At 45.6% G+C, this 18,334-nt stretch overlaps 1 protein-coding gene across 5 annotated transcripts in view; it reads left to right on the plus strand.

The window, feature by feature from the left end:
• The first annotated feature begins 2,799 nt into the window (after positions 1 to 2,799).
• Positions 2,800 to 18,334, plus strand: part of PTPRU (protein tyrosine phosphatase receptor type U) — a 580,511-nt gene continuing 564,976 nt past the window's right edge. For all 5 annotated transcript variants that reach the window (XR_009759096.1, XM_061596132.1, XM_061596131.1 and 2 more), the window contains exon 1: positions 2,800 to 3,020. Coding sequence is in view for 4 of the 5 variants with exons in the window: in XM_061596132.1 (XP_061452116.1) it covers positions 2,975 to 3,020 (46 nt within the window). In the remaining variant the exon portion in view is untranslated. The remainder of the gene's footprint in view (positions 3,021 to 18,334) is intronic.

Here is an 18,334-nt window from a genome sequence, read left to right on the forward strand (position 1 = left end):
GTGATGGCAATCTTGGTATACCCCACCCTGAATGTCATTGGGTAGGTGTGGATACACACACACCCCACTGCTGGGACCACCTAGATCTGCTTTCAAATGGACACACTGCAGGGTAATGCAGAATTAATCTGCAATTAGCTTTTAGTTTCAGAATGAAACCAGTTTTTCAAGAAGCGTTTTTCAGGGTCAACTAGACTGTATGGGGACAACGTAGAAAAAACAAGTAGTCTCCATTGATTCTGGAATAAAATGGCTGTGGAGTCCAGCAGTGACCTGGGCACTGAATCAGAGATGCTACAGGGCTGAGGGACTGGGCCAGGTTCCTGACTTTGAGCCTGATACTGGTGACTAGGGGTCCTTTGAACTGGAGGCAGCTGAGCCAAATTATACAGCACCCATAGAACCAGTGCTGGGACCTTCACATTCACCTTCTCTTAGGCCTAAGAAACCACATGCCTCCCACTTTATCCTGCCAGTCCAATGGTGCATGGAGCATTCAGCAGGTAGGATGGAATTGAGGGGAAGCACTTGTCTTCAGGCCAGAATGTTGGCCCTTTAAGAGTTTGCCCAACAAAGGAGGATGGAACATCAGAGAAGTGGACCACAATCAGTGGTTCCAATGCCTCACCTCCACTCGAGCAAGTTGCTCACTCAAAGCTCTCTACCTTGCTGCACTCTGTGGGCTCCTCAGAACAAGAATAGCACTCGAAGCCTATTCAGGGCCCAGTTGTGGTGATACTGCCATTAGCTTAGACACCTTTAAAAAGGATCAATTGAGTTTGTGGGTGATAGGTCTATATCAATAGCTGTTAGTCATGATGCTTTGGAACCTACGTGCTCATTGGCATATGACAGGGAAGGGAGGGTTGTAACCTCCATGCCCTGCTTGGAAGCTTCCCAGAAGCATCTTGCTGTCAGCTGTTGGAAATGTAATGCTGGACTTAGGGATGGATGAATCTGTAAATTTTAGCTTCTTTTAGTTCTCTCAGTTATCTCTGGCTCCATCCATCACGAACCCTGTTACCACTCATCATCGGCATGTGGTCCCCAGCAGGTTATGTCCGAGAGAATACAGCTCTCAACAGAAAAAGGATTTCCATTCCTGAACTGCAGTGTCCTTGGCAAATGGCCTTCAGACTCCAGGGCATACTCCCATGGAGGACCACTGACCAGCTGATACTGAAGACCTGGCCTGTGTATACACCATACGTTTAAAGCACATGGCTTCCCCTAAAGAATCCTGGGAACTGGAGTTTGTTAAGAGTAGTGGGAATGGTAGCTCTAGATTGGGTAAACTACAGTTCCCAGGATCCGAGGAAGTAATATGCTGTAATTGTGTGTTGAATGTGCTTTAAATACAGAGACCTGATTGATATGATCACAGGCTCTTTCTTTTTAAAAAATGCATTGATTACACATCTAGTCTTCATTTAAAAATTCCATATGGAATCAGCTTTGCCACTTATTTGCTTGTATAAAATATTTTTATCCCACTTCTCTTCTGTTCCTCTGAAGCAGCCCACAACAGCATAAACAAAGCACAGACTGTCTCATGAAAACAGATTAACATCTGTTAATAACATGACAGCTGACAACAAAGCAACAGAATCATCTGTGAGTTGGTGTACTATAGTATCTATGAAATGGAGCAGGGGAATCCCTTGTTCAGATTTCACCATAGCCAGGACTGGCCCAAGACACTTGCTGCCTGAGGCAAAGGACAGGATGGCAACCCCTCTCCCAATTCCATTTTCAGAAGCCAAATGGACTTGATGATGAATCTAGCTTTAACAACACAGGGCAGATCCACACCATACATTTACAGCACATCCAATGCACATTTAAAGGACGTGCTTTCTCCCAAAGAATCATGGGAACTGTAGTTTGTTACGGGTGCTGGGAATCATAGCTCTGTGAGGGGGAAACCACAGTTTCCAGGATTCTTTGGGGGAAAATATGTGCTCTAAATGTGCAGGGTGGATCTAAGGGCAGCTGTATCACTTAGAGGGCACAGAACAGCTCTCTCCTTCAGCACCTCTCTGCTGATATTCATCCCCTTGCACCTATCTGAGCCAGCTGTTCCATTCTGCCTGAAGGTAGGGCTGGTCCTAGTCCATCATCTCCTCACAGCGCTCTTGGGCAGCTGCTGGGACCCTAACACCCTGGCTGGGCCCCCATTTACTGGTGCTCTGATCAGTCCCACGCATCTGCAGCATTTAATTTTCCCACAATGCTCCTGCTGTAGCATCACTCCAGGGCATTGTGGGAAATGCAAATAGTGACATCTGTTTAGAATCCTACTGCTGCTGCCACTAAGTAATCCCAAGGGGGCCCAATGATGTGGGACAGGTCTTATCAGAAGGCACTTTGTTAAAAGGTTCCCTGAAGCCTAGAACCAAATGTGGCCAGGAGGAGCTCAATCATGCTTATCCATGACCTGGGGCCAGATATGGAGTCCTCAGAGGATGAACCAGACATACTCCACAGGTCAAGGACCTTGAGGAGCAGGCAGGGCCCCCTGAATCCAATGCTGAGGATCCATTCCAGGTTGATATGTGATGAAGAACCCCTAGAACTGTCAGAGGACGAGGAGCTGCTCCCTCCCCATCGTTGACAGCACTGGTACCAACAGCTGTAGATCCAAGCCACAGAGCAACGGCACAGTATGTGTCTATAGACTCAGTCATTGGTCTGCTTGTGAGTAAGGGTTATGAGTAAGCAATCACTGATACTCCACTTCCAGCAGCTGTGATTGGGGTGTGGTTTAAGAGGCCAGAATACATAAGACCTTCCTCTGAAGCTTCCTAATAGCTGGAAATAGCATATGTTTCTGATTCCTAGTTTTTGGGGGTCTTGGTCTAGTTGCCCTTCCAAGCTGCACCTTGCCCGAACTCCCTGAAATATTGACCCTAGACTGCTGCCTGATTTTCTTTTTGGATCATGTTTGGACCTGGACTAGTTCTCAGTACTTGACATGTGTTTGTTTGGACTGTGCTGTATCTGCAACTCTGTCCTCATTGGTGAGTACTTTGCTGAACGCTTATTTCTTCTATAACTAGGATCCTAGTTCCTGAGGGCATCTCCTGGAGCATGATATTTGCCCATATTCTTTGCATCTCTGTGGAAGGGGGTGGGCTTGGGAAGGATTGGTTAGATCATGATGTGCACATAATTATATCCTTTGAGGCATCGGTGCCTTATGTACTAGACCTATATAACCTGCAACAAATTGCTGCAATGGAGAGTGTGCATGTTCAGAATACTCCATGTCATTCCTCCTCCCCCCAGTTTTTTATGCACTTCCCTAATAGTCAGTTAGCACTCCATAATAACTAAGCCTGATCAGTGATCACTGAGGGGAGGGGGCATCCAGTCCAGGCATCCTTTTTATTGTGCATTCATGATGGCTTGTGCTCATGATGATATCAGGCAATTATATGCAATCTTACTTTCAATATTGTTTGTGCCTGTAAAAGTTTTGGGGCGGGCATACTCCTTTGTTTCCAATCAGTGCCATAACTTCCTGCTGAAATCCTGTATCTTTTGTCATGCCACTGTATCTTGTCATACCACAAGTGTTCCAGTCTTTCGTTGTTGTCCTGCTTTTGTTGCGCTACAGTGCAAGAGTGCCCCTTTGGATGACAATAATGCAATAACATTCACAACAGAACAAGTAACAAAGGAGAATGATGTGTGGATGGTCCAGTATAAATCCACCACTCATAATCTATCATTGCATCAGTGATGGGGGGGGAGGAGTTGCTGTGGTCTCCAGAACTTCCATCTCTGTCACCAGGAAGCCACTGTGTCTTGGAGCTGGCTGTGAGGGCCTGCACCTGGTGTCGGGTCAAGGAGACAGTAAACTAGGGTTGCTGCTGGTGTACTGTCCACCCTGCTGCCTGGCAGCTTCTCTGACTGAGCCCGCGAAGGCCATCTTGGCAGTGATATTGGAGGAGCCCAGAACGATAGTCCTGGGTGATTTCAGTGTCCATTCTGAGGCTCCCTCTAGTGTTCAGGCTCAGGACTTCATGGCCTCCATTATGACCATAGGGCTGTCTCAAGTTGTCACCGGCCCGATGCATAGGGCAGGGCACACCCTCAACCTGTTGTTTTGCTCCAGATGGAGGAAGGGGTGTTCTGGAGATGGGGGGGTGGATATCACCCCATTGTCATGGTCAGACCACTTCCTGGTGAAGTTTAGACTTATAGCTCCGATCCTTCCCTGAAGGGGGAAGGTAAACAGATTAAGATGGTCTGCCCCCAGAGACTAATGGAATCCACAGGATTCCTGTATGCCCTGGGGGAGTTCCCAGTAGATAGAGCAGGTGACCCTGTGAAGCCCTTGTCACGCTGTGGAACAGTGAGGCACGTCGGGCTCTTGACACAGTTGCCCCAGAGTGCTGTCTCCGGCATTGTGGAGCCCGGTTTGCACCTTGGTACACCAGTGAGCTAAGGAAAATGAAACAGGCTGGACGATAGCTAAAGTGCAAGTGGTGAAAGACGTGCTGTGAGGCTGATTGGGCATGAATAAAACATCATAACCGTGCCTACTGTGTGGCGGTGAGGGCTGTGGTGCCCCTGTAAATGTTGTACAGTAATTATGGTAAGTGTCGGTTTTGTAGGATAAATGTGGTAAGTAGAGTGAGTGAGAGGGGGGAGTACATGGGTTGGAATGTTGAAGAATGCTGAGTTGTGATTGGCTGAGTGTCTGGGTGGATGGAGGTATAAATGAGAGAATGACAGTTGGTTAGTTGTTGGTTCTGGGTTTTGAAGGGGTAGATTTGTGTTTAGGCAGGTAGTGAGGCAGGTTTTAGGACTAAGAGATATAAAGAGAAAACGATTATATGTAATCGCACTCATGTTGACTGAACTTAAAGTAATCTTGTTTAGTACTTGTGTTAATAAATAAATAGTTTTGGTTTAACATCACTCTTGATCCTTGGCTGGGATGTTACAGACCAGAAGGGTGGGCAGAGCAAATACCAAAGCTGGGAACAGCATCAATGGTAGCAGCGGTGAAGGGACAGTGTAACAGCAGCAGGTATCCAAAAGCAACCCAGGGCTGTAATCTTTAAAGGCAGAAAGATACAGGGGGGTTGTGGCCTGTAAGTGCACCCAGACACTACGTAGCAATCGGTGCAGGAGACTAAGGCACAGTCTCAGGGCAGTATTGCGTTACAGAGTGTCAGGTGGTAGCGCCTAGTAGTGGGATCGTGAGAGACCTGTGCTGGGGCCAGTGTGAGAGATCCGTTATGAGACCAGACCCTGAGTAGGGGTCTGACAAAGGCAGCAAAGAAGGCCCACTTCTCTGCCACCATCACATCCTCAAGTAGCTGTCCAGTGGAGCTTTTCCTTATTGTCAAGAGTTTGTTCACATCAACCCCAGGAAATGGAGTGTTAGACCCTTTGGAGGCCCACTGTGAATTGCTTGCAATGCACTTTGAGGGTAAAGTTGCTTGCCTTTGTAGCAATATTGATGCCCCATTCACATCTACTGTAGTCCCCAGTGAGGTGTCCAGTGCAAAGTCTGCTGCAACTTCTTGGGAATGGTTTCAGTTGATGCGGCCTGATGTGGACAATCTATGTAAACTGGGAGCTTCCACAGGACAGAGGTTGAATACTTATGCAAGCAACATATTTCAGTTGTTTATGTTTCTTACAAACATTTCCCAACATAAAACCAATATCACCATACAATAATTGATGTTGAGTTTCAGTGATTCAAAATAAAATATCATACGGAATGAAATTACAATGTACCATTTGTAATTCAGTGATATGAGAGCATTGGTCAGGGGTCTGATTTCTTTTGCAAGGCACTGTATATGGTGTTGCTGCTGCTGTGGGAGTGTACATTTATTTGTTCATGATCTTGTGCTCTTATAATTGCAGCTATATTTTATGGGTTGTGGTAAACTAATTCTTACTCAGAATAGACCTATTAATTTTAATACAACCCTATGCTCTGTTGTTTTTTCTATTTTATGTTGTGTGTGGCCTTTCTTTTATTATGGTGGGATACATTTGTTTAAAAAAATTGAATGAACAACTTTAAATGAAAATGGAATGAAGCTAACCTGCCAAGGTTTGCTTACATTGTCCATATAACACACACACCTCTGCTCACGGTCCATAGTGCCTGAGAGGATCACCTGAAATACAGGAAGAAAACTGCTGCACAACTAGAAGGATCAGAACCAAATCTGGCCCAGTGGAGCCAGCAGACTTGATTTTGAACTTGAACTTGGCCCAACCAATTCCTGAGTGTAGAGAGTGGAGAAATTTAATTCAGTTCGCATTTTTTTTAAAATTGATTTTTATTTATTGAAAAAGTACAGTACAACTTTTATCCCATAACCCTCCTCCCTCCACTTTTCCCCACCTCCCCGGTCTAATCAAACAGATTACATAGAGAGGATTATAATCATCCTTCACTAATGTTCAATTCCAAGCGATGCAGATACAAACTTATAATATCTTCAAGAAAGCCATAAATGGATTAATGCCTGTGGGGGAGCTCTGTCATGTTCAGCTAAGTTTACAAGCTCAAATTTCCACCAAGTAACTGAAAAAGTGTCCCTTGTTCCTGTCCACAAGCCATATGTAGCTTCTTCGTCAGTTTTTCCAGGAGTGCTAATTGACAAACTTTCTGATAGTCAATCATGGCATTTGCAAAATGTTTCCAAAACTGAGCAATGGCCTGTCTAGCAGCAGTTACCAGATATGAGATTAAGTCTTTATGTCAAAGCTTGCATTTATAAAGGAATCTACCTTATCTAAACTTTCTGAAACACTATGCAAACTAAAACATAGCCATCCTTCGAAATTCACACTTCTCTGAGTTTTGCAGTGCAGTTCTCCAGCCAAGTAGCATGCACAAAAATGCATCGACTAGGGTGAAGTGTGCCTATAAATGCATATATTAGTAAAAGTACCATACAAACATGCATTATAGTAGGGGAAATTGCTTTGCAAAAATGTATACATTAGGCAAAATTGCAGACAAAAATGTGTGTAAAGAGGTATCCACATTAAAATGCAGATGAATTCTCATGAGGACTTTTTTCTTTTTCTTTTAAAAAGCAAATTGATATGGCAATGTGGAGAACTGAACTTAATTTAAGACTGGAAATGTGAGAAATTGAAACTGACATATTTGCCTGTCCCTATGCCAGAGAGATAACAATTATCATTCCTTGACTAGAAGAATGAACCAAGAATGGTTAATAGTGGGGCTGAGCTGGCTTCCCTTTCAGTTCTGTGGTTTGCATGGCAGAAAGGCATCATTCTCAAAATGACAGCCAGAGCACATGAGGGACAGGCATTGACCTGTCCAAACAGGGGCAGCATTTTTGCTCAAACAGCATTGCTGTCATCACAGCAAGGTCAGCTATTAAGATACAATTGCCAGGCGGTCTGTAATCACACACTTTGCCTTTGAAAACATTTATCCTTGGAATGGAAGTGACAGTCTTGGAGTATGGAGCATTTGCAATCACTGAGACGCCTATATTTTTCCTCCAAATTACTGTACTTGGAGAGAGATTACTTCATTTTAACTTGAGTGGGTTTTTTTCCTTGTGTCAATGCTGATCCTGCCTGGGGAATAATGAGGTGTGGGAGAAGTAGCACTGGAGGAACCTGATTCTTTACACTTGATCACAGAGCTGGAAATGACTTCAGAGGTCATTTAGTCCAACCCCCTGAGCCATGCAGGAAATCCTTTGCTACATGAACCTGGTAGAGCACAGGTCAGCCTTTACTTAAAAACCTCTATGAAGAAGAGTCTGCCACTTTCTAAGATGGTGTGTTCCACTGTCATAAAACATCCTGTCAGGAAGTTCTTCCTAATATTTAGCTGACATCTCCTTTGTTGCGCTTTGAACTCATTGGTTCAGGTCCTCTGGAGCAGCAGAAAACAAATTTGTTTATTATTTATTTGTTTATTATTTATTACATTTGTTAGTCACTTTGCTTTTCCTTACAGAAGTGATCAAAGGCAACTTACATTAAAACCAATTAAAACAAACACAATCAATTAAAACCTAAAAGTACATCAATCCATATAAAGGACAAGTCTACAGATCTCAACCCACTAAAAGAAGCCACAAATTTCTAAAATCCTTATGGGCCAAAAGCCTGGGTAAAGAGGAAAATCTTTGCCTGGTACCTAAAAATAAATATTTATTTATATCCCGGCCTTCCTCCCAGTAGGAGCACAGTGCAGCAAGCATACCACCCTGGGGAAAGCATTCCACAAGTAGGGGCCACCACTGAAAAGGCCCGTCCTTGTGTTGCCACTCTCTGAATTTCCTGTGGAGTAGGGTCTCAGCTATTAATTGCAGGGTTTGGGTCGGTTTGTCAAACGCAGGGGTTCACAGAGGCATGCAGCTAATGAACAGATAAGGCCAGACCATAAATCTGCCAGGCAGGAGGAACCAGGGCATCAGCCAGCATTTGGGAAGTGTCGAAGGAGGAGGCAGAGAAGTCCTTAAGGGAGTCCAAGTGTCCAGAAACCAGATCTGATCAGGCAGGGCAGGGTTCAAGGCATGGGTTTAACAGGAGAGCTGGAGTCATGTCTGCAGCAAGGCTTGGCATTGACTCTAGCAAGGAGTCCCCCTTGCCTTCCAGCCTTTTGTACTCTGCATGCTGGCCCAGGTGCTTCCAATCAGCCTGTGTTCTTGCGAGTTCTCCTGCTTGCCTTCATTGCTGCAACACCTGCTGGTGTCTTCTCTCTGCTGGGGAAGGGGCAGCCTCCTGATCGCTTCCTGATTCTGGCAGGCAAGCTCCCTCAAGGGCTTGTCTCTGGTCTGGTGAAGGGTCCTGGGCTGTCTCCCAGCTTGTCCCCTCTCCTGGGTCTGCAGTCTCCCATTCCTCTTCCTCCTCGGACGAGTCCTCTGAGGGGGGCCTGACACGGTTCATGTGGAGAGACGCAAATTAAATTCACTTATATGCCACTCATAATTTAAAAAATCTCAGAGAGGTTCACAAACCACACTGTCAAATACATAAAGCAAAATGACACTATAAAATCATCTTCAGCCTCAAAAGAGGAGCAATGCAACAATCCTACAGACGGTTCTACAAATCAGATTTTTCCTGAGCCTAAGTGGCAACAACCTCAAGAAGGCCTGAGTGAAGAGGTATGTCTTCAAGCTCTGACAAAACTAGGATGGAGAGGTAAGAGTGGAAGCCATTGCTTCACCCACTTTTTGTCAGTGGACACCCTTCCCCATGTGCCTCTGGTCCTGCGCGCCACTGGCCTGTGACCCTTGGAAAGGCTTCAGGAGTTGAATCCAAAAGATATGCTCTGTGCATATCAGTGTTACATTTCACATTTCAGGCACATACCCCCAATTAGTGAAAGGGCTGGAAAATCCATGCCCCCCTCCCCAGCTTTCCTATGCAACTTTGTTAAAACTGGAGGTGTTACACTGAAGATATTGCTATGCAATATTAGTCATTGGGCAGTGAACGTTGAAAAGAGAGCTACATGGAATGCACAGCCCCGTGTGTATGCGTGTGCGTAGTTGGTGGGCCGTTCTCCAGTTTTTTTAAAGCAATCGCACAGGCTCCACAGGCACTCAGCTTCCCAACTCTGCTTCATTACAGTGCAGGTTTATTAAAATGTTCATCACGACAGGCCCACTGAGCAAAGGAGGGAAACACAATTAAAAATCCCCAGCACTTCATTAAATTGCATTCCAGCAGGAATTGCAGGAGAAATATGACACGTCGCTACTGTTCCTGCCACCAGCGCCAGGATGGTTACAAATGGGCCCGAGATCTCTTAGGTAGGCCATTCTTCCCCACCCGCTAAACTCATCAGCTGCATGCAAAGTTGAAGTCAAGCTTGTGAGCCTTGCTGCAGCTGCTACATAGGGATGGAAAAATCTGTCTGTTTTGGTTCTCGCAGGTTCTTATTTTTCCAATGTTTAATTCAGTGTTTTACATCTCTACAGTGATCTGCGATTTTTTTTAAAAAAAAATTCCTCATGAAAATTCACCATTTTAGTGCGAATTTCTCCAAATAAACACATTTTTATAGGCCGTTTTGACAAAGGTACACAGAGGAAGAGGACTGGGATCCTGGGAAGGGGCCTGGTGGTCTGTAAGATCATACTAGTCTGCTTGACAACAGCCCCACCCCTGAGGTACGGGCTGCTGGGCGTGAGACTGTATGCTCAGATTCAACCACTCACCTCAGGGAAGCATGTCAAATTGTTGTGACGATGTCTTCACTTGAGTAGCCATGCCTTAGAAATGCCTTGTAGAGACCAAGAGACCTGTGCTATCTGTAGTCTGATCTACGCACTGCTCACGTGTGAAGTTTCACATTAAAGGTAACAGAGAAAGACGTGTCAATGATCCTGAGTCCGATTCCAAGGGGGTTAGCCAGAATGCTTAGCTTGAATTCGGCACTGGAAACAATATGTTTCAGGCTCCTGTGACACTGTTCATACCTGGAATTGGGCTTTCATTTACCTCTGCAGCTTGAAGGACACCAAAATTAGCTTTAATAAGCACTGGAACTGATCCCAACAAAATGTGTGTGTGTATGTTCAATTATTTATTGAGCATCCATAGTGATCTAGGCATTTAGAAAAGATGAATCGAGAGACAGGCCTTGCCTACAGGCTGTCAGTAACCTTTCACTCCTGGGATAAAAATAACTGTCCTCAGTTGTGTCATTCATTGACTTGGGGCATGCCTCTTGCCTCTGTTAGATCAGCTGTCGCTGAAGAGAGTCGTGACAGATCCCTGTGCTCTGCTCTGTCCTCGCAGTCATCTTGTGTTACTGTCCTTCCCCACCCAGCTCTCACTTGTTCAGCTTCCTTATTGCAGTGGCGGAAAAGCCACTTGCTGGCTGCAATGCACCGAGGCTGAAAATTGCAGCCTTTGTCAATTGAGATGATTTCCTCAAGAAAGGAAGCCAGTTTCTCTCTCCATTGTTCTTCATGTTGCAATTGGTATTTTTGGTGCCTCACTGATGGTCCTCCCTTTTCTGAAGAGATGAAAACAGCTTCTGGTGCTTGCCTAGGCATCCCCTTAGTACAGGGGTGGAGAACCACAGCTCTGAGGGCTATCTATCTCCAGACCAGTCTATCTGACTCTTAGAACGTTCCCCAGGCTGCACCCTCCAGCGGGGACTGGCAGCTCCGATGTCAGTGGGGCAATGAATCTGCTCCAAGTTTTAGTCCAAACTTTCAAGGAGCTGTCTACGGTCATGAAACCCATTCCTAAAATAGGTTCAGCACTTGGACAGGTCCTTGAAAGTTCGGACTGAAACCTGGAGTGTATTTACTGCTCCACTGGCATTGGAGCTACCAGTCTCCATGCAGTCCTCATAAACCCACCTTCACACCCAAGTGGTTTGTGTAGCTGGAACGGAATGCATCCTTGGAAGGCTTCTTGCTTGCCTGGTTAGAGGACAGAGAGGAGTGTATGAATGTTTGTAGAAACTAGCCTACTGAATAAAGGTAACTCTTATGTTTGTTTCTCTGACCCCACCCACCTCTAGCATGTGGCCCTTGGAAGGTTGCCCCAAAGGGAATGTGACCCTTGGGCAGGAAAAGGTTCCTCCACCTGTTGGGTGGTATTAAATGCTAGTCCTACTCAGAGTAGACCCATTGGACATGACTAACTTCATTCTTTTCAGTGGTCTACTCTGAGCAGGTCTTGATTGAATACAGCCCATTGAATTGTATCCAACTGAGTTCTGCACAGAGTAGACCATGAAGTTAGTCATGTCCATTAACTTCAGTGGGCGTACTCTGAACAGGACGAGCAGTGGATCCAACCCACTGGCATTTCAGTATTTCTTTTCATATTGCTATCAAAATTGGGGGGATGTTTTGGAGGGGGAATTGAGTACGGAAGCCATATCAGCCCCCCAAAAAACTGGGGTTTAACCACCGTACAGGTCCTGTGCCTAGCCAGAGGCCCTCCACTTGAGGTGCCAGAATTTTCTGAAAATAAAAGTTGGCCAGACTAAACAATACATTCGCTCTGCATCTTTGTATTGAAAGCAGAATCACATATGACTATCCCTGTCAGGACAGACAAAAGACACAGTACTTCTTCACCCAGCACATAGTTAAAATATAGAATTTGCTCCCACAAGAGGCAGTGATGGCCACCAGCTTGGATGTCTTTAAAAGAGGATTAGACAAATTCATGGGGGAAAAGGCTATCAATGGCTACTCACTATGATTACTATGCTCTGCCACCATAGTCAGAGGCAGCATGATTCTGAATTCCAGTTGCCAGAAGCCACAGGAGGAGAGAGTGCTCTTGCACTCAGGTCCTACTTGAGGGGTTCCCAAGGGCATCTGGTTGGCCACTGTGAGGACAGGATGCTGGACTAGATGGGCCACTGGCCTGATCCAGCAGGGCTCTTCTTATGTTCTTACCTCATAGTGTCATGAGCAAAAATAATCAGAATAAAAAGAATGTCTGGAGGGGGCCCTACATTCCTGTCCCTAAAGTGAGAAGCTAATGCCAGAATTGCTTCTTGCTTCTTTCTCCCTTTTTCCCCTCTGGCATAAAGGTGTCCCCGCACTTATAGTGCGAGTCGTTTCCGACTCTTAGGGTGATGTCTTGCGACATTTACTAGGCAGACCGTATATATGGGGTGGGATTGCCAGTTCTTTCCCTGGCCTTTCTATACACCCAGCATATGCCGGGTACTCATTTTACCGACCACGGATGGATGGAAGGCTGAGTGGACCTCGACCCCTTTTACCGGAGATTCGACTTCCTCCTTCCGTTGGAATCGAACTCCGGCCGTGAGCAGAGCTTCGGCTGCGTTACCGCCGCTTACCACTCTGCGCCACGGAGGGTCTATTGCCAACATAAGCGCCTTTTAAATTGCAGTTAAGAAGAGAGAGTTAAGCAATCTCCTGTGCTGCAAGGTATAACACCGCAAGACATTTCATTGACAGAAAAAGAGGGACACGGCTGTGCCATCCCTGTTCTCCTATCAAGGTCCTCTGCCCAAGGTCTCCCTCCTGCCCAACTCCATTTCATATTGCTGGAGGTTCTACTCGAGCAGCTGTAAGCAGTGGCGGCTGGTGCCCATGGGGGCTGGGAGGGCAGAAGGCAGGGAAACCAACAGTAGGTGGAGCCAGAGCCAATGACAGGCAGAGCCTGTCATTGTAGGTAAGAAGGCAGGCAGGTGGGAGATGATTGAGTGGAGACTGAGGTTGGTAGGGCAGTGTCCCATTTGCCCTAATGGGCCAGCCTCCACTTGCTGTAAACTGCATTCATTTATCTTTCAAGAGCCTGACCTCAAGCTTACTCATAAAAGCAGCTTATAAATATTTTTGATAAACAATAAAAGAAAATAAACTCTAGGAATTTAGAATTTTTTGTTAAATTTGTTAGTCGCTTTTCTGTACACATAGGTGCACTCAAAGCGACTTACAGTTAATAAAAAATTAAAATAAAAAAGTAAACGATTTTTTAAAATATAAACAGTTAAAAACAGAACAGTAGATAAGGCAGTGGTGCAACCCTTCTTAAAATGACAAAAATGTGTGTAAACAAACAAGAGGAAAGAAGCAACTGCGGCAAAGAGCACAGGCTCCTATTCCAGAATGAAGTTTAGAGATTCTATGAGTTAAATCAGAGTGGAATGCAGGCAAGAAAAAATGACAGTGAGTGAGCTTTACTCCTAAAGGAAGCTTATAAATAGCTGTAATAAACAAATAAATAAATAAAATAAACTCTGGGAATTCAGAGTAACAAAAATGTATGTAAACAAACAGAAGGAAACCAAAACTGGACCACCGTTTAGAAATTCTGCGAGTTAAACAAGAAGCAATGACAGCGGAATGCAGAACAGAAGTGGGATGCAGGGTAGAATGAACCTGAGGGCCAATCAAAAGATGGAGTGGAGACACATCCTCTCATTCCTAAGATGGAGTGTCTGCAATATGTTATCTTAATGGCTGGGCTTTCTTACTATTGGAGCCTGCCCAGCTCAGCAGCAAATGCCTCCTTTTTCTTCTTCCTGCTCTTCCTTCCCTGCAAGGGAATAACTCAAAGTAGGAGCAGATTGCTGCAGCCTGGAACATCCTTCAGTTTTTGTTAAGCCTGCCTGGAAATACACTCTTATGGGTCAAATCTCTCTATTAATAGCCCTGGCTTGTAGACAGCCTCGGGAGAGAAAAGCATGGAACGTATGGAGCATCTCAGAAAATGCTGCTTGGGGGTACGAATAAAAAAAAAAATCTAATCTGGTCCCGGGAAGAGCAACTGCACTTTCTCTCTCTCTCAGTCCTCCCACCCTTTAACAGCCAGTTTTATTAATAACCCTAACGAAAATGTGAGTGCATCTAGCTGGATGGAGACAGAAGGGAGCAGCCTGTAGACTGCCAAAACATTTAAGAGAGAGAGAGAAGTTTACATTATAATTTCGCTCATGACTTTGATTCTGTTGCAAGAACTTTCCTTGCTCTGGGCAATTCAACCACTCTTACAGGTATACACTTTTGACAGAAAGAGATAGCAAAAGGCCCCCTCGATACAAGTAGCTTCCTGCGTAGTTGGCCAATTGCGAAAGAATCACATGGGTGTAGGGGATCCACACGTGGCAGGTTCTTTGGCTCCAATGTGGTTTGGGTGCTGATTTCATTCACGCTATTGAAAATCCTCTTTTGGGAAAATGGGAACTCAGGACACGGCCTATGTTAGGGTGGGGAACCTTTGGCCATCCAGATGTTGTTGGGCTACCACTCTCACCACCTTTGATGATCAGCCATGCTGGTTGCAGTTGATGGGAGGATAAAAGTTTCCCCAGCCTGGCCTATGTAGATAGGGTCATGATCAACCAGAGGCAAGGTGCAGAATTAGCTCGGATCCCAATGATTGCAGCTGTAGCTCAGTGGTAGAGCATTTCCTGAAACCCTGGAGACGGGCTGCCAGTCAGTGTGGATATTGAGCTAGATGGACCAGTGGCCTGAGTTGATATAAGGCCTTCCCATAGGCATCTGGTTGACCACTGTTAAGAAGAGGATGGTGGACTAGATGGAGCAGTGGCCTGATCTAGTAGGGCTCTTCTTGTGGCAGATGCTCTCCCACTGAGCTACAGCCCTTCCCTAACATGAGGGAGATACTCCATAGTCCCTGAATAATGACACAAAAGGGACTCCATCACTTATTTACCTATCTCCTTCCATTCAGTGCCTTAGCATGGTCAGCAGCTGAGCTCCTCAGATGTGGCTGTTGTCCATCCCATCCCAAATGAAGCTGCTCTCACCAAGAATTAAGATTTACCTTCTTCAGGCTAAATCTAAGGGTCTCTTTCCAGTTGGCATTTTCCTTAGGAATGTGCTGCTTTTTAACAAGCCAAACTCTTGCTAGTAGACAATTTCATAATGATTTATTGTTTTGTTGTTTGGTTTTATGTATGGTTCGTTTTTATGTACGCTACTTAGAAATGTGATTGATTAAGCGGTATATAAATGCATTAAATAAATAAAATAAATTGGTCTGCCTCGCTCAGTACTGTCAACACTGTCTGGCAGAGGATCTCCAGGGTTTCTGACAGGACTGTCTCCCAGATCTACCTGGTGATGCCGGGGATGATACCTGGATTATACCTGGGACCTTCTACATGCAGAGCAGATGCTCTACCACTGAGATATGCCTCTTCCCCCAATGTGATGCCCTACAAGTGTAAAGTACAACTTCCATCATCCTTCACCATTGGCCATGCTGGCTGCTGATGGGTGCGGTAGTCCACAAATACCTGGAGCTCACCATATTGGCTATTCTTGCTCTACTCTGCCAAACCAACAGCACTTTGCTACTCTTGCTACATCTTCTTGCCTTTCTTTGGTTGGACACATGAGCATAGGAAACTGCCTTACGCTGAATCAGACCAGCGGTCTATCTAGCTCGGTAGTGTCTACACTGAACGGCAGTGGCTCTCCATGGTTTCAGGGAGGGTTCTCTCGCAGTCCTATTTGGAGATTGCAAGGATTGAACTTGGAACCTTCTGCATGCAAGGCAGATTCTCTACCCTGAGCTACAGCCCTTCTCGAGATATCAGATGGTTCCTTTCTCTCTGTCTTTCTTCTCATTTCAAAAGGAATACAGGAAGAGGCAGTAAATAATTAAAACACACAGAGCGTATGGCAAAAGCACCAAATGTACCATAGCGATGTCAAAATCTAAAGCAGATGTGGGTGCTTTTATTCCCTGAGATGTGTGCTTATCGTATGAGTGTGTGTATATGTAGGGAAGAGTTAGTGGGGAGTTGTTTGCAGGCTGGAAATATTTCTTTCAGTTCTGTGTTTTGATGGATTCCACCCCACCATCACCCTTGGCTCATGACAGCCATCATTTCAAGAGTTTGAAATGGGGAGAAGAAAAATAATATGCTGTGAGAAGTGCATCTATAGGTGAAAGAAAAGTATGCCATGACTGAAACCACGGGTTCCTTGCTCATCTGCTGTGCCCACTGGCCTGTGTATGTTGTTGTTTAATGCCAGATTGGTACACAATAAGACCACTCTCATCCATGATTTGATTGCGGATGAAGGTGCCGATTTGGTGTGCATTACCGAGCCCTGGGTGGGTGAGCTTGGAGGAGTTGATGTGACCCAACTTTGCCCACCTCGATACTTGGTGCAACACCAGCACAGGCTGCAAGAATGGGGGGAGGAGTTGCTGTGGTCTACAGAACTTCCATCTCTGTCCCCAAGAAACCACTCTGTCTTGGAGCTGGCTGTGAGGGCCTGCACCTGTTGTTGGGCCAAGGAGACAGTAAACTAGGGTTGCTGCTGGTGTATCATCCGCCCTGCTGCCCGGCAGATTCTGTAACTGAGCTGGTGGAGGCTGTCTCAGCTGTGGTGTTGGAGGAGCCCAGAACGATAGTGTTGGGTGATTTCAATGTCCATGCTGAGGCTGCCTCTAGTGTTCCAGCTGTGGACTTCATGGTCTCCATGATGACCATGTCTCAAGTTGTTACTGGCCCAACGCATAGGGCAGGGCACACCCTTGACTTGGTTTTTGCTCCAGATGGAGGAAGGAGTGGTCTGGAGATGGGGGGGGTGGATGTCACCCCATTGTCATGGTCAGATCACTTCCTGGTGAAGTTTAGACTTATAGCTCTGATCCTTCCCTGCAGGGGTGGTGGACAGATTAAGATGGTCTGCCCCCGGAGCCTAATGGAATCCACAGGATAGAGCAGCTGACCCTGTTGAAGTCCTTGTCACGCTGTGGAACAGCGAGGCACATCAGGCTCTTGATACAGTTGCCCCAAGCTCCCTCTCTGGCATTGTGGAGCCCGGCTTGCACTTTGGTACACCAGTGAACTAAGGGCAATGAAACAGGCTGGACGACAGCTAGAGCGCAAGTGGCGAAAGATTTGCTGTGAGGCTGATCGGGCACAAGTAAAACATCATAACCATGCCCACTGTGTGGCGGTGAGGGCAGAGAAGAAGGCCCACTTCTCTGCCTCCATTGCATCCTCAAGTAGCTGTCTGGTGGAGCTTTTCCATATTGTCAGGGGTCTGTTGACATCAGCTCCAGGAAATGGAGTTTTAGACCCTTTGGAGACCCACTGTGAATTGTTTGCAAGGCACTTTGAGGGTAAAGTTGCTCACCTCCATAGCAGTCTTGATGCCCCCTCCACATCTACAGTAGTCCCCAGGTATCCAGTCCTTTTGAAGACTTTCCTCTTTCAACAAGCCTTTCAAATTGAGACCTATCCCAGTCTGCATCTGTGTTAGAATTGCTTGTTGATATGTGTCTTTTTTTAATAATATGTTTTTAACCCTTTTTTAAAGATGTTTTTAAGCTTTTTTAAAAAAAATGTTTTTAACGTTGTTTTGTTTTAATGTATTTTAAGGTCTGTTTTTATGATGTTTTAAAGTGTTTTTAGCATTTCTGTTTGCCGCCCTGGGCTCCTGCTGGGAGGAAGGTCGGGATATAAATCAAATAATAAATAAATAAACCATTATTGTCTGCTGGATTTGCACAGGAAGGTGAGCATCACTGTAAATGAGGCAAAGTTCGCTACATGAAATTGGACCCACTGATCAAGTGGATAGAGGACTGGTTTTGAGAAGTGAACTCATATCTAAGATTGTCTCATCTTCTTCACACAGCGCATATAGTTAAACTAGGGAATTAGCTCCCACAAGATGTAGCAATGGCTACCAACCAGGAAGGTTTTAAAAAAGGATTAGACCAGCCTTTCCCAACTAGTGGGCCACCAGATGTTGTTGGACTGCAATGTCCGTATTTCCTGACCATTGGCAATGCTGGCGGAGTTCTGCTTTTCGGCGGGGGTCTGGAACGTAACCCGCCGTATGAATGGAGC

Source organism: Rhineura floridana, chromosome 15 (genome assembly GCF_030035675.1).
Source record: "Rhineura floridana isolate rRhiFlo1 chromosome 15, rRhiFlo1.hap2, whole genome shotgun sequence".
In the NCBI taxonomy this organism is placed as follows: domain Eukaryota; kingdom Metazoa; phylum Chordata; class Lepidosauria; order Squamata; family Rhineuridae; genus Rhineura; species Rhineura floridana.